Genomic DNA, 25,282 nt, shown 5'->3' on the forward strand with positions numbered 1-25,282 from the left:
CACCCGTTGATGAATTTCCTTCTTATTGTCTGTTGTAATTTCTGGGACATTTACTGGAGATTGCTGAACATATGACTCTAGTATCTGTGAATTTTTAACCACTAGTATTGGGTCAAATATCCATCTGAATAGCCCAATACAATCTGTATAGTAAGAGGTTTCCTGGAAGAGTGAGGGCAGACCAAAATTATTCAGACTGTGGTGAGTTTTAGCTGGAATCCAAATAAGCTAAGTAGCAGGCCTAATTCTATAACACTCCTTCGGGAGCCCCAGAAAAATTAATTCCATCCCCTGGTCAGAGAGCTGATTGTAAGTCTATGCTGTCGTTAAACAGGTTGGTCATTAAGTGATGATGATGTATAATTAGCTTAATTAGTAATTGACCACGCCATTAAAAGATCATTAAAAAAAAAAAATTTAAGAATTCCACATGGAATTCCGAGCAGCACCTAGCAACACTTAAATCGAGGTACCTACATCAAGAGTGGGTGTGGTTTGGGGGGCCTTGGGCACTGGTATGTTAGGCCAGGAAAACCCTGGTCTAATATACTGGCCCCTAACATTGGGATGCCTAGCAACACCCAAATCGAGATAGGCACCAGTAGAATCTGTAAACAGTGCCTAGCAGTTGATTTACAAACATGTTGAGCAGGGCCTAGGAGATAGGTCTTGGTTCAGGCCATTATTTTATCTCAGTTGGACGATGGCAACTCGCTTTATGCTTGCTTAAGTAAATGTAATCTGAGGAGGCTACAACTTATCCAGAATACGGCGGCTAAATTGATATACGGTAAACATAAATATGATCATGGCACACCTTTACTGAGATCCCTTCGCTGGCTTCCTGTTTACTGGAGGAGCCAATTTTAATGTGCAACTGTAATTTTCAAAATCCTATACGGTATTTTTTTCTCCTTTGGTTCCTGTCTCATTTAATTCACAAGAAATCTCTAACTCTAGGAGCTCTCAGAAGTATAAACTTGGCTTTCCCACTGTTAAAGGAATTAAAACTATAGCCAATTTTTGTCGATCATTTTCTTTTTTATTCGTAAACATTTGGAATGACCTTCCTTCTATAATTAGAGTTCTCTCTCATCTACCCACTTTTCATAAAGTACTGAAGACATATTTATTGCAGAAATTTACTAATGATCCTTCTTTTTTCAAATCAATCATAAAAGATAAAATTCTGGCCTAAAAAGATATACTGCCTCTTTTACTAAGGTGCGCTAACCAATTAGCACCTGCTAATTGATTTAGTGCGCGCTAAACGCTAACATGTGCTTTTATTTATGTATTCAATTTTCTATACCGTTCTCCAAGGGGAGCTCAGAATGGTTTACATGAATTTATTCAGTACTCAAGCATTTTTCCCTGTCCGTCCCGGTGGGCTCACAATCTCTCTAACATACCTGGGGCAATGGGGGGGGGGAATTAAGTGACTTGCCCAGGGTCACAAGGAGCAGCATGGTTTGAACCCACAAACACAGGGTGCTGAGGCTGTAGCTTTTAACCACTGCGCCACACTTTCCCCCCATGTTAGTGCATGTTAGTCTATGGACGCATTAGCGTTTAGCACGTGCTAATCGGTTAGCGCACCTTAGTAAAAGAGGGGGATAGTTTCTGTTCTAATTTCCTGTATAATATTATTAAGATTTTGTTAACCGAGTTGAGCCCTCCTGTTGGGATGAATCAGTATAAAAAAATCGAAGATCAGGCGCCGTCTATACACTTGTCCCTCCGTATTCGCTGTGATAGGGGATTAACAGACCCACGAATTAGAGGTCTGCATGGGAACGGGGATTGTGGGAAACCCGCGGGTCCCGCGGGAATCCCCCTCTGGCCCAAGGGACTCCCACGGGGACCCCCCTCTGGCCCACGGGACTCCCACGGGGACCTTCCTCTGGCCCATGGGACTCCCACGGGGACCCCCCTCTAGCCAACAGGACTCCCACGGAGATGGAAGGCTTTGGAAGCAGGGTTCATCCATATAATATAATGGACACGTCAGCCTTAGTAAAAGAGGGGGTTTATAAGTTAATTACCTGAACAGAAAACAAAAAAAGGGTTCCACCAAAGAGATTCCACAAGGAAAACAGCAGCGCAAACACAAAAGAAACTGTGGAATTGATGATCCTGTCAGAAGTAATTTGCTGCTTTTTTATGGGGACAGGCAGGGATGGAGGTAATTCCTTGCGCGGATGGGTGGGGACGTAGAGGATCCTGGCTGGGACGGGTGGGGACATAGAGGATCCTGGCGGGGATGGGTGGGGACGGAGAGGATCCTGACAGGGATGGGTGGGGACGGAGAGGATCCTGATGGGGACGGGTGGGGACGGAGAGAATCCTGACGGGGACGGGTGGGGATGGAGAGAATCCTGACGGGGACAGGCAGGGATGGGTGGGATTTCTGTCCCTGTGCAACTCTCTACCACGAATACAGAAAAACTGTGAATAACTTTTTCATATGTTATTTGCTGTTTTCTATTAAAAACCATCATGAACATGGTGACACCGCGAATAACATGGTGGGAGAACTGGCCTGTTCCTGAAGGAGAGGCAAAACACGGTGAAAAAAGTGCTGGGAATCAGCAATTTTCTCTGTAAACGCTTGGAATCAGCGATTTCTCTAGGCAAGCTGACTTAATTGGGGGGAGGGAGGAGCCAGCACGCTAAAAACCGTAAATAATCAAAACCGCGAATACAGAGGGAGAAGTGTAGAATCAACTCCTTAGTGGTATTCTGTAATGGGCAGCCATCTACTCCTTATAGTTGCATCCCTAAATTGATCCCTGTGTGATACTCACCACGAAGGCTGGCATTGACATTGTCCTTTTCTATGAGCAGGTACCGGGGGCTCTCTGGGAACCAGGGCAGCAGCAGGAACTGAATCAAAGAGGGCATGACTATCACGGAAAGGAAGAGAGGCCAGTATTCATCCTACAAGAAAACAGATCTCAGCATCACAATTCATCTGCACAAGTGATTCAAAATGACATATTTTGCAAAGTCGGTTCACACTCAGGGCTCCTTTTACTAAGCCGCGTTAGGGCCTTAATACGCAGAATAGCGAGCGCTAAATTGCTGTGCGCGCTAGACCTTAATGCCAGCATTCAGCTGGCGTTAGTTCTAGCAGCTTAGCGCGAGTTTAGCGCACGCTATAATGCTGCGTGCGCTAAAAACGCTAACGCGGCTTAGTGAAAGGAACCGTAAGCTGGACAAGCAGCCGCTTCTGTTCTCTTTGATTTGTTATTGGTGAAAAAAGTTTTCACAATTTTGTTCTTATTATAATTCTGAGCCTGACAAACTCTACAGCCGGTTAAAGAGGCAGTTGCTTATATTGTAAATAAATATCTAACATTTAGATAAAAGGAATTAGTGAATTTTGGGATTAAGAAAACGTAATATGGAGGTTGATATTCAAAGCAAGATATGTGTTTGCTGGCGTGTGCCAAATGCTCAACTTGCATTATAGATTAAGGCCAGTTGTGCAATTAACTTTCTTTACTAATGAGCTGAAAATTGGTGTTAATAATAACATCAACTAAATGAGTATCCAGGATATACCATTCAAAAAATATTATTAAAAAACTTTTTGTTGTGTGTGTAATGTGCCTGGAATCATCACTTCCTGCATAAGAGCCACAAGAGAATTAATCTGGGACCATCATTGCACTTATACTGTCCCCATCCATCCACTGCCAATATGTCCACCTTCATGGCACACCTTCAAATTTCAGAAACATAAAATAAAAAAGCAGCGCTTATCTGTTAGTATAAAGGCCGATAGGTCCCCGCCATTGAACAGCAATGATGAATTTTGTCCACTTCACCAACAAAGCGGATTGGCAGGACGGTGAATCCCCACGTGAAAAAAGTGCCAAACTACGTCCCATTACTCCAACACTCCAGTACTGGGCTGACTTGCATGGTCTGTGTCCCGTATATGGACATTCAGTTGAGAATGGGCTGGGGAAGGCTTCGATGGCTGGGATGGTTAGGGTGGGCTGGAGTGAGCTTTGACGGAGACTCCAGTAGATGGAACCTAAGTACACTACTGGGCAGGGCTCTGGGTTTCTGGCCCAGAAATATCTAAGAAAAAGGACCATTTAAATTAAATGATTAATTTATGGAGCATGTATGGTTGTGCAGACTGGATGGACCATTCGGGTCTTTATCTGCTGTCATTTACTATGTTACTATCTTACATTCCCTCCCTGGAGCCCTCGGACAGTGACACGGTGTCTTTGGTGAAACATAGGGGTGTAGATGTCTCCGGGCCCACAAGGAGACAAGGGGAGACCCTGCAGGTATCCACAAGGCATCCTGGGTAATTTTTCTTTAAAATCCAGCATAGTACTGGAAGACAGGAGAATGGCCAACATGGCACCAATTTTTTAAAAGGGTTCCAGAGGTGATCCGTAAAATTATAGACCAGTGAATCTTGACGGTGGTGTCGGGCAAAAGACTTATAAAGACAAAATGACTAAACATAAAGCATTTGACAAAGTACCTCATGAAAGACTTCTGAGGAAATTAGAATTTGCCACAATTGGGAAAGTCCCTGCTCTGTTTGAGAGACCCCCTTTTTCCAGTAATTGTTGCATCACTTCACAGGCTTAACATTGAGCTAATGAAGTCTCCTTCAAATCACAATGAACAATCTTATCAGGGCTGGCTTGTAGCCAGGCCCAAATGCAATATATAGCAGTTTCAAACCACTCACAGATAAACCCTGGCCTAGTTTAAGCTTGGATCCCAGGACCTGGTTCTTCACAAATTAATCAAGGCAGCTTCCTACCTTGGTAGTCCTTTACCTATAAACTATGGAACCTAAACTTGAAGCCGCACCTGTCTTCTCAGTATACCTAGGGAATGCCTTCCTTGAGGACTCCCTATTCTGTTCCCACTCTGGAGCTTTAACTTCCTCTTTGCCTGAGCCCCACCCTGTCTTGGTAAGCCAGATTGCTTCCTTTAATGTGGCCTAGTGAGGGAGTGAAAACATCAAAAAGTCCAACAGGACAGAAAACCCACGGGTATAAAACAATACAAAAGGAAGTGGGAACGGACAATGAACACTCCACTGAAGATCACTGATGTAAAACCAATTAGTTTATTTCAGAAAAGGACACAAGCAGAAGCTGTGGACCCGACACAGCACTGTGTTTCGGCGTCTGAAGAATGCCTGCATCAGGGGTCACTGTGGCGTTATAGTTCAGAAATGACAGGTCTGGGATAAAACAAAGCTCGGTCCAGCTAACAAGCCAGAGTAACCAAAATCACTGAATGCAGGCGTTTCTCAGACGCCGAAACACAATGCTGTGTCGGGTCCACAGCTTCTGCTTGTGTCCTTTTTTGAAATAAACAAGTTGGTTTTACATCAGTGATCTTCAGTGGAGTGTTCATTGTCCGTTCCCACCTCCTTTTGTACTAGTGAGGGAGTGTTCATAAGGGGAACTAGAGTCTGCCGAGACACTTTCTTACAATACAACATTTTTTAAACTCTGCCCTAACCACTAACCATTAGAAGAATGCAGTATACTAAATAATTTTACATTGTAGGTAGGTGCAAATCTAAAACAGAAAATCACTCAGTAATATTCTGGATTCATAGCTAGGAATATGAGTGCACCTCTTGTACCCTGTAATTCTTCTATGGCAACCTTATTATATATGATTTATTAGATAATATAGATTCTTAGAAATATGGCAAGCAGGTTACAAAAATATATATATATATATCTCCAGTAGATATATCTGGTAATACTATAAATATTTACAAAATAACACTACAAAATATGTTTGTTATATTACAGAAAATTCCTGAGAAGATATCACAAAGCAGCAATTATATTAGGTTAATTACCAAGTGTCCCAGACATAACCAGCCCTTGGCCAGCAAAGGACATGACTAATTAACCCCTGGAACTGAACGAGGTATCACATTCTTACTCTTCTTCAACAAGGCATCATCTGAAGGTGTTGATACAATTCCTCTTCAGACTACAAGCTTTCTAGCAAGCCCTGGTTCTGGTATAAATAAAGTTCACCTCCTGGCACTGCTCCGGTAGTTGGATTTTCAGTTCGGGAGCAGCCGGTGAATGATAAGCTGCAGAATTCTTCCTTGTGCTGGTCTTAACACATAATACAGTCCTTATCTTCAGAGATACACACATGCCAACCAGGAAACCTTCTCTTTGGGAGGGGGGGGGGGTTCTTCCTTCCTTTTCTCAATACCAAACCCTCCAAAAAGTCTTTTTTTCAGCCTGATGCCAATTCTCTTCCTGTCCCAGGTGATAACATGAGCCAATCAGGATTTGTTCAGCAGGTTATGGTCAATTAAACATAAGGAGGGTGAATAGGCTTCCAGATGGACCCTTTTTCTCAAGGCTGACATACAGCGTCCCGCCAAGATGATAAGAAAGACAGACATCATAGCAATGCATGAGAAGCTCACTCCTTCACACTTTCTCAGGCTAGTCTGAGATGGCTGACTTTGGCTGTTCAAAAAGATGGTTCACGGCCTAGCAAGGCCTCAAGCCTCTAAAAGATGATGCAGAGATATCCCTACAACATCCTGCTGAACAGTTTTTAACCACAAGTTACAAAATAGCATGATCTTTAAAGGTATACGAGGCACATTATAGTAGTTTCTCCCTTTACCTGATTGTCCGAGACCTCTGAATTAAATAAGGTTCAATTTTAGCCCCAACCATCCATTCTGTTAGTTGTACTAGCAGAATGACATTTCTTCTTAGCTCCTTGATGTATTCTCTCCCAGTTCTGCTTCGCAGTGTTACCACTTACCTTTCCAAGCAGCTCAGGAAGTCCTAATATTTGTGCTGCAAATACTCCAATGCAGATGAAGACAGTGGGTATCATGACCAAGAAGCCACGCAGATTTTTCGGGGCAATTTCTGCTAAAAACATGGGCACTGCGCTGAGGGAAATGCCTGGAAAAGAAATACACCTAGTGAGAGGGAATTCAGAGGCGGAGACCATAGAAGAAAAGGACAACAAGGAGCAGGACGAGACTGGCAAGTGGCAGGAGCATAGATGAAGAATAAAGACAAGAAACGAGGCAAAAAAACAAAACAAAACAAAAGAGAGAAGCAGATAAGGAAATGGTAAAAGAATAAAGATTCAGATAAATATTTTATATATTTAAAAATGACAAACCAGAGACATGTTTGCCTTCATTATGCTTCTATGCTCATCTATTTTTAATGAATTCATAAGAATTTTTTTATACAATTTCCATTTAGCAAACATAAAGTTAACTCGTCTGGGAAGTTACTAGCACCATATTGTACAACATAGTCTATTTAATGATACCACAGAAAAGGCTGCATAATGATTCTTTATCATTTGGAATGCATAGCGCCTTGAGCTTTTGAGTTAGGTGATTAACAAGTAGAAATATCTAGATAAATGTACGGTTTTCCAGATTTTCTGAAATTTTCTAATTCTTTATCTCCCCCCCCCCCCTTTGACGAAGAGGTGTTAGACTTTTTTATTGCTGGCCGCAGAGGTATTAGTTCCAACGCTCATAGGAATTATATGAGCCAGTGATTGAAAATAAAAAAGCTTAACGTGGGGAGGCTATTTCTGTCTTAATTTTGACCTTTGAGTATTTGGGGGGGGGGGGAGGAGGGTGAGAGGATATTATTAATCTGAATAGGGTAAGGTTATTGGGAAAATTTATGTTTCTGTGTTTTATTGATTAAGCATTGGGTGGGTGGGGGATAAAATGGTTGGTTATGTACATTTGTAAGCTGAATGTGCTTTTATTGACTTATCATCTTAAATAATAAAATGCTAGCCGCGCATGCGCACTTGCCTCGCGTGTTCCCTGATCCCTTTTCTGTCGGGATGTGGCAAGACAAGTGCCCATGCGCGCCCTTCCCTGCTCTCCACCTCACAATATGGCCCTACTGGCCAGTTTCTAAAGGCAGTACGGAGCGGAGCCTGCCGGGAGGAGGCCGTGGCGGCGTAAGGCGAAAGGTGGTGCGGAGTGGCAGCTGCCGGCCGCTAGCACCCCTGCCCTCTCCGTCGTGGCCCAGGAGAAACTTCCTGTGTCCGGGGCTGGCTCCCATGGAGATGTTGTTTTTCTGTTTGGGGCTGCGGCGGCGGCTTCTCTCGGGAGCCGTACTAGCGTCGGACACCTCTCTGACATCACAACGTCAGAGACAAGGCTTCCGACGCTGGTGCGCCTCTTGAGGGAGTCTGCCGCCACGGCTTTGGACAGAGGGGTAGCATTTTCTTTGGAGCCGGCCTTCGGAGAGGCTTGGGACGCGGGGACAGATGCGGGAGGGGCTGCCGCCGCGAAGGGCTTTGGTGGGGGAGCCAGCCAGACCGCGAGTGTGGGGCCATTGTAAGCGCAGATTGGTCAAAGAGCCGCCGCTGCCGAGGCTTTGAAATTGCTCTCCCACCGTCACTCCCTCCCGCCCCGGCTCTGCCTCTGCCCCAGCCCAGGTTCAAAAGCAGGAGAGGCGGTCAGCCTGCACTCCCTCTCTCTCTCTCGCTCCTAAATCGTGGACGGGCTCAAGAGTTACATTAAACAGCTTTCATCTCCCTGAGCCCCCCCCCCCTTTTTTTTTTTCTTTCAGCTCCCTAGATCGACACTGTGCAATGAGTTTCTCTAAAGAGTCCAGATTGTGAATTTCCCTCTCTGGTGTCTCCTTCGCTACAAAAATACAGAATATGGCAGGAAGAGGTGCTGATGGACAGGGGGGAAGTAAAACAAAGGAAGAAGGCCTGCTGCTGGATTAGGGGAGCAGTGAAGGGGTGGTGGTGGACACAGGGGAGGTAAAAGGAAGTGAGAATGGACAGGAGGAACAGACAAGGGGTGGTGGTGGACAGTCAAAAGAAAGACAGAAAGAAAGACAAATACAGAAAGTGGCTAAGGAGACAGAGAGAGAAAGAAATAAAGCAGACACACACATATATATTCTAGCAACCGTTAATGTAACAGACCGTAGCGTGGCGGAAACAAGAGCGGAGCTAAACTGGAGGTGGAAAAGACAGCGGATTTCCCCCCTCCCCTCAAAGCAGGCCACACTGCGCCGCCCCTTCACAACGCCAGACACAAGGGTGATGTTCATTGGCTGGCTTGGCGACGGGTTGGCGTGACAACGGCATTGGCTACACCCGCCAAGCGACGATACCAAGGCGGGCAATGATTGGCTGGGGCGACGGCGCTCAGAAGCCCCGGCTGGGAGCACGAGACTGGTAAGTGTGCAGGCGCTGTGGCTGTCCGGGAGAAGACAGAAAGACAGGGGGCCAGGGAGAGAGACTGAAAGAAAGAAAGAAAAAGAAATGCCTAAGTCTACACATCTATTCTAGCACCCGTTAATGTAACGGGCTAAAAAACTAGTATGCTATATATTTGTGTCTTGCATTGTTGACGTTTGGAAAATCAATAAATAATTTTTTTTTAAAAAAAAGAAGGGGGAGGGGTTTAGCAGTTGTAGCAGCTTCATATTTTTAAACCAAATATTTTAGCAAGTATGAGTCTTACAGAAGGAACTATCCTTCAGGTTGTTAAGGATGACATTCTAAGTCAAGAATAGCAAAACATCAGTTTATTGTTATAGGGCACAAATATCTTCCTTAATGGCAAGTGATATTCGTAAAAAGAGTACGCCTGAAGATGTGGATAAAGCAAAGGTAGCCCTGCAGGCAAAAATGGTGGTGTGTTAAGGAGAGTCCAAAACCAAACAGAATGGAACAATAGTTCCTGTCAACAACAAGAAGGAGAACACCGACGAATTTCACAGGAGATCAAGGAGAAGTCAAAACAAAAGCGAAACTGTGGCTACGAGGTACTTGATGACAACAATTATTATGAATATCTTCCAAATTGTGAAGAAAAGATTAGTCCATACAACATACATCAACAAGTTAAATGTTGCATTTTCTTTCTAACAGGTTCTTGGCCTAAATTTTGCTTTCTGTACAAATTTATATTTGATATTTAAATGTAAAATTATAAATAAAATAATAATAATAATAAAAAGTAGTGGTTTGGACTAATATGGGCTAATCTTTTCTGCACAATTTGGAAGATTTGGGAAGATTTTCATAATAAACGTTGTCATCAAGTACCTCGTACCCACAGTTTGGCTTTTGTTTTGACTTCTCCTCGATCTCCTGTGGAATCCGTCGGTGTTCTCCTTCTTGTTGTTGACAGGAACTATTGTTCCATTCTGTTTTCTTTTGGACTTTCCAGTATCTTTGGAACATAGGTCCTTTTTAATGAAGCAGGCTTATGATATGCCGAAACACAGTGCCGTGTCAGGTTATTATCTTTTCACAAATGGACACGTAATAAATGTTTTTGGATCGCTTTGGTCTTTTTTTGTGTGTGTGTGAAAGACCATTGTCTGATCTTGCTTCTTTCTTTGATTTTTGTCTTCGCCATCTGTTAGTCTCCTGTTGAACTCATTTTGTGTTTGGTGTGTTAAGGAGCACATTGTTAGCGGATCTAGAATGCCTCTGCCTTTGCTGCTATTACTTTTGACTGTTTCTGCTTTTGTGTGCAGGAATCTCTTTCCATCCCCCTTGCAGACTGCAGTTGCAGATGTCATGTCTAAGAGGACATGGAGGAACCCTCCCGGCTAGAAGAAATGACCTTGGTGAGGCCAGACATTCATATTCCCCCTGACCTTGACAAGCCCCACCAGCAGGGGTGTAACATGATCCAACTGTTTTGCCTTATATAACATTTTCACAGCTGTATTTTATAAAGGCTGAATGTGTTTCATAGAGACAAATAGGACCCTGAATACCGGAAAGCTGTGGTTTGCTAGTGCATGAACTAAAGCAGTGTTTCTCAACTTGGTCCTGGAGTACCTTCTTGCCACAATGAATATGCATATCCACAATGAATATGCATGAAATAAATTTGCATATAATGGAGGCAGTGTATGTAAATCATGTTTATGTATGTTCATTGTGGATATTCTGAAAGCCTGACTGGCAAGGTGATACTCCAGGACCGAGTTGAGAAACACTGAACTAAAGCTTTGAATGCTTTGAAGTCTTTAAAGCAGGGCTGCCCAAGTCCGGTCCTCGAGATCTACTGGCAGGCCAGGTTTTCTGGATATCCACAATGAATATGCATGAGAGAGAGATTTTCATACCAAGAAGGCAGTGCAGGCCAGTCTCTCTCATGCATATTCATTGTGGATATCCAGAAAACCTGGCCTGCCAGTAGATCTCGAGGACCGGACTTGGGCAGCCCTGCTTTAAAGGATCAAAGGGATCAGATTTTTCACAAGATAAAGATAGTTTGTTTCACCAAAGCAGAGCTATAATACACAAAGGAAAGTTAAAGATGGGATTGGCATGTGGGATCACTTCATGGGCGTAGTTAGAGGGTGGGTCATTGGTGTGGGCGTCGTTATAGGGTGGGTAGTTAGAGGGTGGGTCATTGGTGTGGGCAGACTAGATGGGCCGTGGCCCTTTTCTGCCATCGTTTTCTATGTTTCTATGTTATACTTAAGGAAAGAATGGTCTGTTTAATTGGAAAGAAATTGCTAAAAATATATGGCCTAAATAATGGAAAAATCAAATAGGTTCAGACTTCAGAGGGTCCAAATTCAATTCTTGCAATAAGCACATATTTAGGGGAAAGGGAATGGGACTTGTATACTGAATTCAGCCCCATAAGCATTCAAAGAGTTTGGGTCATTTTCACATAGACACTCTCATCAACACTCTCGACAACCAAGGTTGACCTAATTAAGACTTTGGAGTCTTCTTATATGTGAAATTTGAGGGTGAAAAGTTCATCTCTAATTTTTGATAGAAATCTTGAAATTGTTGTGGAATACTGTTGTCAGAGGTATATGAGATGTCAGATGAATCAATTATATGTGAAATTCTTGACAGTCCCCCCCAAAATTTTTAGTTCAAGGATTTATGGATTAGATTAGGAGTATTTGTAAAGTGTGTTGAAATGCCTATAAGTCTGTCCTGAACCAGGTTAAAATCACTTCCTTGAAAAAAAGTCAGAGGAATCAATTTTAGGGGCATATATATTTAGAATGACATAATTCATACCACAGATCTGATACTGTGTACCATATATGCAGCACTTTTACTTGTGAAGACTTTTATACTATACACTGTTTATCAAGATCATTGTTAGATCATCTGTTATTTTTTTGTCCGCTGATATTTGTTTTTTGGAAGTCAATTTGGGGACAAATAAATATAGTCTTAGAATTAGATGTTCCGTTAAACATATGAAGCAATAATTTGTGGTACTATTTTACATATTAAACCTCCCCTTGATAAATTTAAAAGTCGTCTTTTCTTGATTTTAACTGGAATTGCGGTTCAAATGATCACAACAAACTGGAAAAATCATGACAGGTTAAATTATACATTTTGGTGGACAAATGTATGTAATACGTGTAGATATGAGAAAATTAACACAGAATGTTTAGGGTTTAGGGTTTTATTCAACAAAATATGGAGTCCATTGGCTTTATTTGCTGATTCACATTAAAAGGTTATATAATACCTTCAGATTTTTTTATTTATTTATTTTTTCTCATTACACATCAGGGTTGGGATGAGGGGGTGGGGTAGGGTATGATAAAAATATATATGGATATTAGTTCTTCATATTTAAAATGTTCAATATTGTCAATATTAACAATTGATGGAAAGGGGTTAGGTATAGCTATGATTCTGTAATATTATTGTTTGAGATAGTGTATTCTTTGTAATATATTGTTACTATCTATCAAATGTATTACACTATTGTAATTAAATAAAATAATAAATTATTTTTTAAAAAAAGATCATTGTCTCCACAGTGTTGTTTTGTTTCTTGGTTGCCCCTTTTCTACTGTGGAACTATTCCGTGAATTTTTTTGTTTGCCTTAGGTTCAAACTACCAAAGTTGCCATCAAAGCTCACTCCAGTCTACCCAACCGTCTCGTCGTTTGCAGGATACCAACTGTAAAGTCTGCCCAGCAATGTGCTCATGTTTTGAATTACTGGAGTTCCCATCGATTCCCTCCCCAGCTCATCCTAAACCAAATTGCCATATATGGAACATACACCTTGCAAGTTTGCCCAGTGGCAGCCTTAATTCTCCAATCAATAATACCATTCATTTTCTAATTGGAGATCCTCTGTGTTCATCCCATGCTTTTTCAAAATTCCGTCACAGTTTTCATCTCCACCACCTCTCTCGGGACGGCATTCCAGACATCAACAACCCTCTCTGTGAAAAGGAATTTCCTAACATTGCTCCTAAGCCTACCACAAGGGAAGGGGAAAACCCCCATGAGCAGAGATAAAATCCAGCAACAGTGATCCGATGTTACAGTATAGTTTCTTTTAGACCATACAGATTTCATCATCACATGCAAAGTATATAGAGAAATAGTGTTTAACAGCTTCCAAACGGATGCTCCAGTACTTTACAACTTGACTAATGACATATGCCTTGCTATTGCTTAAAACAGTGGTCTTCAACCCTGTCCTGAGGCACCTCCAGCCAGACAGATTTTCAGGATATCCCTAATAGATACAGTATACTCCCCAGCCCCCAAGGGTTGACTGTTATCCAAGGTACAACTTGGAGACGCATGAAACAAATTGAGATAATAGTCAGGCACGGGAAGGATAGGGTAGATTCAGGTGTGACCTTTTGCACAGTTCCATTTTTCTTGCCAAAAGTGATTTCCAGCTTCCTCATCAACCTGGAAATACGCTTGTCTGCCTACACTCCTTTTGGTTCGAGAAAATTTGATTGGGTGTTATAATCTTTGTATGTGCAGAGACAACTGCAGTACCTTTTCTCCTTTTTAGCCAACAGACACAAGAGAAGCGCACATTCGAACTTCGTTTCCCCTCCAGTTAGAGGTTATAAACTGAAAAAACACCATGAACACCTTCTCTCACATCAAGCAGCATTATGGGGTAGAACAACTGCTCTCGCCCGCTACTTATGAGGTATTCAGGAAGCGTCTAAAAACACACCTGTTCCTGAAGTATCTAGACAACTGACCCGTACATCTCTTTCTCCTCAATAATGGTTTTCTTGACCTCTCTTAAGCTCAACCAATTTGTACCTTCATTTAATCTTTTGTAAACCGCATAGAACTTCACGGTACTGCGGTATATAAACTGTTATTATTATTATTAACAAACTAGTCTTATAGCCCGTTACATTAACAGGTGCTAGAATGTATGTGTGTGTCTGTCTTTATTTTTTTCTCTCTCTGTCTCCTTAGCCGCTTTCTGTATTTCTGTCTTTCTTTGTTTTGGCTGTCCATCACCACCCCTTGTGTGCTCCCCCTGTCCATTCTCCCTTCCTTTTACCTCCCCTTATCCAGCAGCAGCCCTTCTCCCTTGTTTACCTCCCCCCTGTCCATCATCACCTCTTCCTACTCCCCCTGTCCAGCAGTACGCCTCCCTTCCTTTTCCCCCCCATCCATCAGCACCTCTTCTTGCTCCCCCTGTCTAGCAGTAGGCCTCCCTTCCTTTCCCCAACCCCCACCAAAGCAGAATCTCCCCTCTGTCTATCCCCCCCCAACAGTCCAGCATGTCCCATCAATCCATCCTCACCTCTGTCTGCCGTTCGCCATGTGGTCGATCCGCTGCCGACAGGCGGGGTCCAGCTCCGTTAGCAGAAGTCCATGGTCGGTCCTCCCCCACCCCTCCCGTACATACCAACCAACCTGCCCGGTCAAACCGCGGAGTGTCGCTCCCTTCGCCACCCATGGACTAAAGTGCTTCCCTTACCATCCGGCCGTACCATTCGCTCCCCCCACCCTCCTTCCACACGGTCGCACTGCGGCTCTCTCGGAATCAACGGAAGAGAGGTGAGCAGAGAGCAAATAAGAGGCGCTGGAGACAAACCTTGAAGATGGGGGTCATAGGCTTTTTCGTCCCTCCACTGCGGCGGGAGCCTGAGCCGGCATAGGCGGTTGAGGGGGGAAGGTTGTGGTCGGAGTTGCTAGGCTGCAGCAGATGTGTGAGTTGCGAGTGTGGGGCCTGCAGTGGCGCGAGGTGGAGAGCTGTGGTGACGTAGAAGGCATGCATGCGCACTCGTGTTTCCGTGACGGGATCAGGGAACACGATTTTTTTAGTGCGCATGCGCGTCCTACCATTTTATTATATTAGATATGCATGGAATCCCAATCAATACTGCTAACGGACGCATTCAAATTCAAATCTTCCCCTATTTTTTTTGTTTAACCACATAATATACATTTAGAAGAAGAGAAGAACTAATGCATATATGCACACATTAATAATTTATTAATCAACCTTACGTTTTTTTCATAAATATTATAAATATATTGAATATACCACCCTCTGACTTATAACAAACACCTATTTCAACAGACAACCCAGGCAAATGCCCTTGTTGCCCCGAAACCCTGGATAATCAGTTCCACATTGTCCAGTGTTTTAGTTAAAATGTCCTTGCCAAACTGGTGCTTCATGGATTAAACTCCTGCTTTCATGATAAGATCTTGTTCTCTCTTGAATAACAACTGGCAAAATGTTCAAGCCAGCCCAACACAATCTTGCGTTTTGCCACACCCTTCCAGAGGGGAGACATGGTTTTTGAGCCTAAGCTGCAGTTGCTGTATGATTAACACATGTGATTATAGAGAGAAAAATACATTGAAAACCTGAAGTGGCTTCAGCTCCTGAGGACGCCTGTGTGGCGAAACGCAAGATTGTATTGGGCTGGCTTGAACATTTTGCCAGTTGTTATTCAAGAGAGAACAAGATCTTATCATGAAAGCAGGAGTTTAATCCATGAAGCACCAGTTTGGCAATGACATTTTAACTAAAACACTGGACAATGTGGAACTGATTATCCAGTTTTCGGGGCAACAAGGGCATTTGCCTGGGTTATCTGTTGAAATAGGTGCTTGTTATAAGTCAGAAGGTGGTATATTCAATCTAATATAATAAAATGGTAAGCCGCGCATGCGCAGTTCCTAAGTGTGCGCCGCTTTTCTGTGAGCTGTAGCGAAACATAGGAAGTGCGCATGCGCGGCTTACGGTTCTTTGAAAGACGCGGCGGTGGCTCCTCTCACGATCCCCGCCTGCGTTGGATCATGAGAGGAGCCACCGCCGCGTCTTTCAACTAAAAAAAAAAAAAAAAAAAAGTCAAGACCGAAGTTTTTTTCAATTTCAGAGACGCTGCAGCGGCTCTCTCTCTCTCTCCGGTCGTCGGCGTCGTCTTCGTTCCTCTCCCCGGCTCACCCGAACCCCTGTTCAGCCTCCCATCCGACCCTACCTTCGCGGTCCCAACAAACGTCCTTACTCCAGCAGGGGCTGCAGCACTCTAAACACGCTGCTTGGCGGCCTGCTACTGCCCTGATTTGCTCTGCCCGACACGGGCAGAGCAAATCAGGGCAGTAGCAGGCCGCCAAGCAGCATGTTTAAAGTGCTGCGGCCCTTGCTGGAGTAAGGACGTTTGTTGGGACCGCGGGGCGGGAAGAGAAGAGGAACGGCGGCAAGGGACTAAGTTGGCCGGTAGTGCTGTTTTTCTGTGATGGAGGAACACGCGAAAAGAAAACAAAATAGAGAAAACGTTGGCCCCCGCCGAAGAAGTGGAAGGTGGAGGAGGAGCCGGAGAGCTGTATGTAAGTGTGTGTGTGCGTGTGTGTATAGCCGAGGAGGAAGTGCAGCAGGAGCAAGGAGGTGGGGAGAGTGGATTTCCCCTACTTGGATGTCAGGCATCAAGAGGATTGGAGTAAAAGCTTTGGTCCTGTGATCCTCACTCTTTTCCTGGGGCTACTGCTGGACAGGGGGAGGAGGGAATGGGAGGGGTACTGCTGGACAGGGGGAGATAAAAGGAGAAGGGCTACTGCTCTATGGGGGGAGCGGGGAAAGGGGGGGAGGTGTTGCTGGACAGGGAGGAGGTAAAAATAAGGGAGAAGGGCTGCTAGCACCCGTTAATGTAACGGGCTAAACAACTAGTATATTTATAATATTTATGAAAAAAGTAAGGTTGATTAATAAATTATTAATGGTGTGTGCATATATGTATTAGTTCTTCTCTTCTTCTAAATGTATGTTATGTGGAAGATTTGTATTTGAATACGTCCGTTAGCAGTATTGATTAAAGGGCAAATTCCATAAGAAGCGCCTAAAAGTTAGGCGCCAAATTAGGCACCGTTCAGCGCGATTCAAGTAAAATTGGGCGCTGTTTAATGAATCACGCTGAGCGGCGCCCATTTTGCAGGCGCCCAACAAATAGGCCAGCTCTCGGCACAACTAAAAGTTAGGCGCCTGTGTGAGCGCTTCAGCACGCTTCAGCACAGCAGTTCTTCAACAAGGCGCCTAACACATAGCCGCGCCCATGCCTAATTGCGCATAGCACCTTATTTCTTTGAAGGCCGCCTAAATTTTTAGAGGCGCCTTATTCTGGAATCGCTCTTTCTTGATAGGCGCCTAAGTTTCAATTATTGCTGAGTAAAAAACTTCGTTGAGCTTGTTAATCAATTTAGATAGGTGCCTATCTAGTTGGGCACCTCCGAAATAGGTGCCTAACATTACATTACGTTACATCGGTGACTTCTATTCCGCCTGTACCTTGCAGTTCTAAGCGGATCACAGTATAAGATAGCTGGACATTTCCAGGAAGTTATAATTTAGGGGGCGCTTACACAGTAGATGTAGGGGAGTTACATTTTTGGGGGCGTTAAATAGAAGAGGCGGAGGGGAGAAATTGAGGAAGGGGGAGAAATGAGGATTACTAGAATTTGGGCCTAAGTGACTTGCCCAGAGTCACATGGAGCAGCGTGGGTTTTAACCACTATGCCACTGTCCATGATCTGCCCTCTAACCATGCTCACGGTTCATAGACAAAATCGCGCGAGACAACAGCGCGCCGACAACTGAGCGCAGACAACTGAGCGCAAGGTTGACGGCGCACCGAAGAAAAGCACTATTTTAAAGGGTTCCGACGGGGGGTGTTGGTGGGGAACCCCCCTATTTTACTTAACAGACATCGCGCTGGCATTGTGGGGGGTTTGGGGGGTTGTAACCCCCCTCATTATACTTGAAACCAAACTTTTTGCCTGTTTTTTAGGGAAAAAGTTCAGTTTTAAGTATAATGTGGGGGGTTACAACCCCCCAAACCCCCCACAACGCCAGTGCAATGTCTGTTAAGTAAAGTGGGGGGGTTCCCCCCCCACCCCCTGTCAGAGCCCTTTAAAATAGTGCTTTTCTTCGGCGCGCTGTCAACCTTGCGCTCAGTTGTCGGCGCGCCGTTGTCTCGCGCGATTTAGTCCCGTCACCTTTTAGATAGGTGCTTTGGACAAGGTTCCTAACTTTCATAGAATCGTGCCTACCAAGTAGAATACCTAACATTCGATTAACTGCAATTAACGTCAATTATGAGTTAAGTGCTGATTAAGACTATTAAGCAAGCCAGGCTCCTACATCGGCTAGGCCAGGGATCTCAAAGTCCCTCCCTGAGGGCCGCCATCCAGTCGGGTTTTCAGGATTTCCCCAATGAATAAGCATTGAAAGCAGTGCATTGCGCATAGATCTCCTGCGTATTCATTGGGGAAATCCTGAAAACCCGACTGGATGGCGGCCCTCAGGGAGGGACTTTGAGACCCCTGGGCTAGGCATTCCGATGTGGGCACACTATAGAATTTGCTCCAAAATAACTAAATACCATCATTTACACACATTTGTGCTGCCTAATTTTAGAGAGCTCCTTACAAAGTTATCAAAAGTTGAGTGGTGACCAACCCCAAATTTTGAAAAGGAAAGATTTATGTGGTTAATTCGGAAGTTCATGATCTGGGTTACCTCTGTCATCACCACCCTCTGTTCACACAGGCTGATTCTAGTTAGTTAGCTAAAGCCGCGTTAGGCTTTTTTATCGCCGGCCACAGAGGTATTAGCTCCGATACTCATAGAATTCCTATTAGCACTGGAGTTAATACCGCCACGGCTGGTGATAAAATAGCCTAACGTGGCTTCGTAAAAGGGGAGGGGGGGTTAGTTAGTTAATTTGTGTTTGTCTATTTCTTAACCTTCCGGTTACACGAATAAATCTTTTGCTTTCAAATTCCTGCCCCTCTGAACGGATCATTTCTGACCACGGATGGCACCAAAATTTACACGGCAAAAGTGGTGTGGGCCTCAAGGCGTGCCAAGGAATGGCCCAAAGTTATCCAGATCATGGCCAAATTTAGTTAACCTCATGAATCCTTTTGAATGTCAACCTCACGGTGACTAGTTTAGGAGAACCAAGTTGAACTGTCTTCTTTACAGCATTCAAAGAATTGACACAAGATTAATATCTACGAAATATGATCTGCGAGGGGCAGGAATTTAGCAGGGCACCATGTACAAGGGTTCAGTTGAAATGTCTTCCAAAACGCTGGGGGAATCCTACCAGAGTGAAGCCCCGTGATCAACCTTCCAATGGTGATCATCTCCGAAGACTGAAGAAGGCGACTGAGTCCCATTAAGCCACCCGCTATGAAAACCAGTAGTGCACTCCTCACAATTGTACCCTTCCTGTAAAACAACAGACAGAGTTATACTAACCAGCAAAAAAAAGTGAAGCGCTCTGCCCCGTTCATTCAACCTTAAACAGGATGAATGGCTGTTTTGTATTATGGTGCTATAACCTTTGAAGGATTTACTGCCACTTGTCAGCATCACACGAGACGTCAATCAGTTTAAGAGGAGAAAGCACTCTGCTAATACAGCAGTAGCTCTTTCTGTCACTGTGCCACAGACGCAGAATTTGGAAGCGCTTGAGCTTTCTCAGCTTGAGGCTAATGGAACGTTAAATGAATAAAAGTTGCTTCCCCCCCCCAGTGACACTTTTTGTTTTGAATGCAGCCACCTCTGGGCTGGATCATGCCTGTTGTTTTAGCAGTAGTACTCAAACAGTTTCCGAGTTGTATAAGCCAATCTCTTGGCTTTGAGCTTTACTTGCAAATAGGGTCGAAATCTACAACTTGTTTCATACTGGTAACTCAACTCCAATTTTAGGCGGACTACTGGCGTGAAAGACAAAAGAAAACTATGTGTAGCAACTGTATCTACTAACAAACTGTATCTACTCTCTCCTTGGCTGCTGTCTGTCTGTAGGTCTTTCTTTCTGTCTCTTTCTCTCTCTCTCTTTCCTTGGCCGCTTTCTGTCTGTCTATCTGTCTTTCTTTCTGTCTCTCTCTCCTTGGCCGCTTTCTGTCTGTCTATCTGTCTTTCTTTCTGTCTCTCTCTCTCTCTCTCTCCTTGCTTTCTGTCTGTATGGCTTTCTTTCTGTCTCTCTCTCCTTGGCTGCTTTTTGTCTGTTTGTCTTTCTTTCTGTCTCTCTCTCTTTGGCCACTGGCTGTCTGTCTCTCTGGCCCCCTGTCTGTTTGTCATTCTTTCTGTCTGTGTCTCTCCCTGGCCCCTTGTCTTTCTGTCTTTCTTTCTTTCTGCCTGTCTCTCTCCCTGGCCCCCTGCCTGCCTATCTCTCTCTGTTGTGCCATACCTGCTTGTCTCTCCGTGGCCCCCTTATGTCTCCCCCCCCCCCCCCTGAGCAAAGCAAGATTGCCTGCCCCAGCACACTCCTCCCCCCCAAAGCAGCTCCCTTTCCCTCTCCCCCTCCACTTCCCTGTGCAGCAGTAGCAGAATTTTTACCTACATGGGACACCTCGCAGCACCCGCATGACACCCTCCTGCCGTTGCTCTACTGCCAGCTATATGGAGACAAAGTGCTGCTCAAACCGCTGCACACACCTGCTGCTTTAATGCCTATGTCTGACTAACTATTTTTAACAAGGGAGGAAAAGATTTCAAGTGCTCTTGGACACAGGCCTGTCGATCACTCTGACCTGTCTACACTGCTCGAGCTATCATTCGTCACAAAAACCTCCCTCGTCTTCTTATTTTTGAATATTTGTCGTTTTCTTCTCGATGGTCAATTCTTTTTAAAGGTTTGACTTAGCTTTGAACCGAGTTGTCGTTAACATCCTTGCTTTCTTTACTTTTGAAGTTTAAGCCGGGCCTAAATTAACGTTGTGCTTAAGAATTGGGTTTGTCCAGCCGAAGAGTGTGGCTTGCTCCTGAGGATGATTTGGTAGCGAAACGGGGAAGCTCCGTTGAGCGCAGCGACGAGGCAGGTTAGCGCTAATTTAAGCGAAGCTTACTTTGAGCACTGCATGAACAGCCCGGCTTAAACCTCAAAAGTAAAGAAAGCAAGGATGTCTACAAATCTTTAATAAGAATTGAAAGTTGTGTGGAGGAGTAGGCTAATACTTAGAGCAGCAAGCTGAGAACCAGGGAAGCCGGATTAATCATCATCCCTCTATTGCTCCTTCTGTCCTCAGACAAGTCACTTAACCCTCCATTACCTCAAATACAGATTGTAAGCCCTCTGGGGACAGGAAAATACCTCCTATACCTCAATATAGCTCACGTTAAACTTCAATTGAAAAAAGGCATGAGCTAGATAAAATAAGAATAGCCATTCTGGGTCAGACCAATGGTCCATCTAGCCCAGTATCATGTATTACAGGTTACAAGTACCTGGCAGAAACCCAAATATTAGCAACATTCCATGCTACCAATCGCAGGGCAAGCACTGGCTTCCCCTATGTCAATCTCAATAGCAGGTTATGAACTTTTCCTCCGGGAACTTGTCCAAACCCTTTTTTTAATCCCAGATATTCTAACTGCTGTAACTACATGCTCAGAAGAGCGTTGGGAGTTGTACATTCTCAACCAGCGCTGGTTCATGGGTTATACCGTTTGAGATAAGTGTTGCTTTCCCTCTTCACACATGATTTGAGGGTTTATATTTACTACTTTTGTGATTAGTGGTTTTTTGATTTTTTTTTTGTCATTATTATACAATACAGCTCATGAAGCACACACCTGCAGATGTAGTTCTGTAGGTTTTTTTTACGCAAAATGGTTGAGGCAGGTAGGACGGGACAGGCATAGGTGATTAAAATTTGGAGGCAGGATGCGGACCTGAACTAATATGGAAATTATAAGAGGTCCAATGATCTGATCACCCACGATTATGATATGCCTGTCTCTTCCTGCATGTAAATCTACTGTTTAGAAAAAGACAGTAGTTTATTTTGTTCTATCGATGGGAACAGCTAATATTGAAGATAGACACAATCAAGTTAGCCTGTTAGATATGTTCTTCAAGTCTTTTGGAAACATCCATATTGGACCAGTTCCGTCTCGTTCTGGGGAAATCCAGACGTCTGGTAACCCTACTCCAGAGACCTGTTTGCAGCTCTATTAGGACAGGCCAAAGTATCCGCAGCTGTCATACAGACAAATATGTACTGTTTCGTGCAGATATTTGTGGGGTGGGAGGGGGTCAGTGACCACTGGGGGAGTGTATGGGAGCCATATTTTCATCCCTCCAGTGGTCATCTGGTCAGTTTTGGTACCCTTTTAGCCCTTATTTGTTTTAAACACAGGTCTAACCCAAAACATCCAAACTGTGCCCTAGACGTTTTGTAAAATGTTTGATTATTGCTAAAAAAACGTCCAAGTGCTAAGCCCACCTTAATTCCACCCAAAACATGCCTCTAACATGTCCTCTTAAGACTTAGATGCAGTGTAGACAAAACAACCAGAAAGATGTCTAGAAAGTCAGTTTCAAAAATGCCCTTAAAATCATAAGAATCGCCATACTGGGACAGACCAAAGGTCCATCAATCCCAGTATCCCATTTTCAACAGTAGCTAACCCAGGTCCCAAGTACTTAGCTAGATCCCAAGTAGTGAAACAGATTTTAAGCTGCTTATCCTAGGAATAAGCAGTGGATTTCCCCAAGCCATCTCAATAATGGCCTATGGACTTCTCTTTTAGGAAATTATCTAAGCCTTTTTTTAAGCCCCGCTAAGCTAACTGGACTGGGCGTTTTGACTAGTAAGACATCCAAGTGCCATCTTTTGGACATCTAGCTTTTTTGAAAATGAACCCCCAAAGATTATACATAGAAACCACTGAACACAGGTATGATTTACAATGTCTAGATTAATCCTCAAAAGAACCAAAAAATACCAATACTCTAAGAACTTCTACTGAAAAATTGGTAAAACTCTCCCTTTAAACCCGGTCCAAGGATGTCAGCAGCACTGAAATTTCCAAGATTAAATAAAGGGGTTTCAGTACGGGCACAATTATCCCTGCGAATGACCATAAAGCCCCGGGCAGGAATTCATAGGTGACCAAACACCAGACCCGAAGGTCTAAATAAACCCTGCCCAGTACATCATGATACCCTTATTTAGAACGTTTAATTAAAAAATATTAAATAAATATAAAGTGCAAACGTGCATCCAATCAGGGAATAAAAGGAGGGAAAGAAGTATTTGAAAACCCCCACAAAAATCAATATTAAAAAAAAACATCAAAGATCAGTGAAATAATTTCATAAATATATAAAATGGTAGCTTCAAAAGTTCATAAATTCATAGATTCAAAAAGTTCAAAGTTCAATTCGTATCATATCACCATTATGTCTCCATTCATCAATTCATAAAGAGTAAATAGCAAAAATATGAAAAACACTCCAAATTAGCATCAGTTAATCAGTCAATTAACACACTTAGCTGGATCTTCGATTTCATAGATTCAAATTCATGTCACCACCAGTGTTCCCTCTAAGCGGGCGGGTGTTGTGAGCAAACTTTTTTCACCGTGAGCCAAAAATATCGGGCGCCAGCAAGTTATGAGCCAACTCGCCCGATTCTCCTCTCGCCGCCCTGCCATCTGCCGTACGCCTCTTCCGATCGTGCGCTGTGACGAGAAACGTGTGCGCTGCGATGTAATATTTTGTGCGCCAGCGCACGCCAGCGCAGCTTAGCGGGAACACTGGTTCAAATGGTTTTATTTATTTCCCCAAATTTATTTTTGTTATACGCATTGAAAATATTTGATATTGCGTTTAAATCAAAATCTCATAAACTTGAAACGAGTGCCCGTGAGATTGTGGGAGGGTTAAATACTCAAAACTTAGAAGTTTTTGCTACGCCAGCTTTCTGGTATCTTTACATACAGTGGCGTACCTAGCATATGTAACATCCGGGGCCCATCATTTTTTGGCACCCCCCCCCCATCTGTAAGAAAAACATGATTTTTAGTAACAAACCACACGTCACACATGAGTACCTAGGAAAAGGCAGCATCTTACATATTGCAGTGAGCAGTACATCAATACACCCATTGTAAAACTAAACAAGCCAGACCAGCACAGATCAATCCTACACCGTCAATCCTAACAGAAAACCATGTCTTTCGAACACACAGAACACAGAAAATACCTTCGCCTAGTAAGGAATATGTAATCACAAACTAACCCCTCCCTCTTTTACAAAACTGTAGTGTGGATTTTAGCTACGGAGGTAACAGCTCTGATGCTCATAAAATTCTGAGCATCAGAGCTGCTACCACCAAGGCTGGTGCTAAAAACGCTTCACAGTTTTGTAAAAGGGGGGATAAAATAAAAATACATAGACAAAGGTTAAATTGAACCAGCAAGAAGCTGGACTCTGCATACAATGCTTCACAGAAACAGTGACACATGTCTCCTAAAGCAATAAATAAATAGAAATTTTTTTCTACCTTTGTCTTCTGTGGTTTCTCCTTTCCTCATCTTCTTGTAACTCTCTTCCTTCCATTCACTGTCTGCCGTCTCTCTTCCCCTATATGGCATCTTCTCTCCTTCTATGCCCCTTCCAGAAACTGTATGCCTCCCCCTTCCATCTCTCCTTTCACCCCATTGGTCTGGCATCTCTCTCCTCGCCTTCCCTCTCCCACACCTCTCCTCATCGTCTGGTATCTCCCCTTCCCTGATTCTCTGGCATCTCTCTCCTTTCCTTTTCTTCCATCTTTCGCTCCCCCTCCATGCTCTCACATCTCCCCCTTCCTTTTCCCTTAGACTGGCATACCTTCCTCCTACGCTCCAAGCCCTGGCATATCCTTTAATTCCCTCCCTCATCTTCCTTCTCCCTCCAGCTGGGTACCGCAACACTCTTCCCTGCAGCTCTGCACTTCCCCACAATTGCCATGCTTCGGTTCCTCTTCTTCCTTCCTTCCTCCCCCCCCCCCGCGGGACCCTGCGGCACCATCAACTCTTACTCCCTCTAATGTCGGCCCTGCAGCTCCAGACTTCCTCGCACCTTCTCCCCTCCCCCTTTGGATCGCTATTATTTTAAATGTTATAGCCGCGGAGCTGTATCCATCAGTGGAGATGTCTAACCTCGGCCTGCCCCGGAACTCTTACTGCAGCAGCCGCCCGTCT

At 43.9% G+C, this 25,282-nt stretch overlaps 1 protein-coding gene across 1 annotated transcript in view; it reads right to left on the reverse strand.

The window, feature by feature from the left end:
• The window catches only part of LOC117359760 (solute carrier family 2, facilitated glucose transporter member 5-like), a 196,937-nt gene that overhangs the window by 100,951 nt on the left and 70,704 nt on the right, over window positions 1–25,282 (reverse strand). Inside the window, exons 5-7 of the mRNA XM_033942979.1 lie at window positions 19,409–19,533; window positions 6,808–6,953; window positions 2,808–2,940 (exon numbers count right to left, since the gene is read on the reverse strand). Of these exons, the coding sequence (XP_033798870.1) occupies window positions 2,808–2,940; window positions 6,808–6,953; window positions 19,409–19,533 (404 nt within the window). The remainder of the gene's footprint in view (window positions 1–2,807; window positions 2,941–6,807; window positions 6,954–19,408; window positions 19,534–25,282) is intronic.

This window comes from Geotrypetes seraphini, chromosome 4 (genome assembly GCF_902459505.1).
Source record: "Geotrypetes seraphini chromosome 4, aGeoSer1.1, whole genome shotgun sequence".
In the NCBI taxonomy this organism is placed as follows: Eukaryota; Metazoa; Chordata; class Amphibia; order Gymnophiona; family Dermophiidae; genus Geotrypetes; species Geotrypetes seraphini.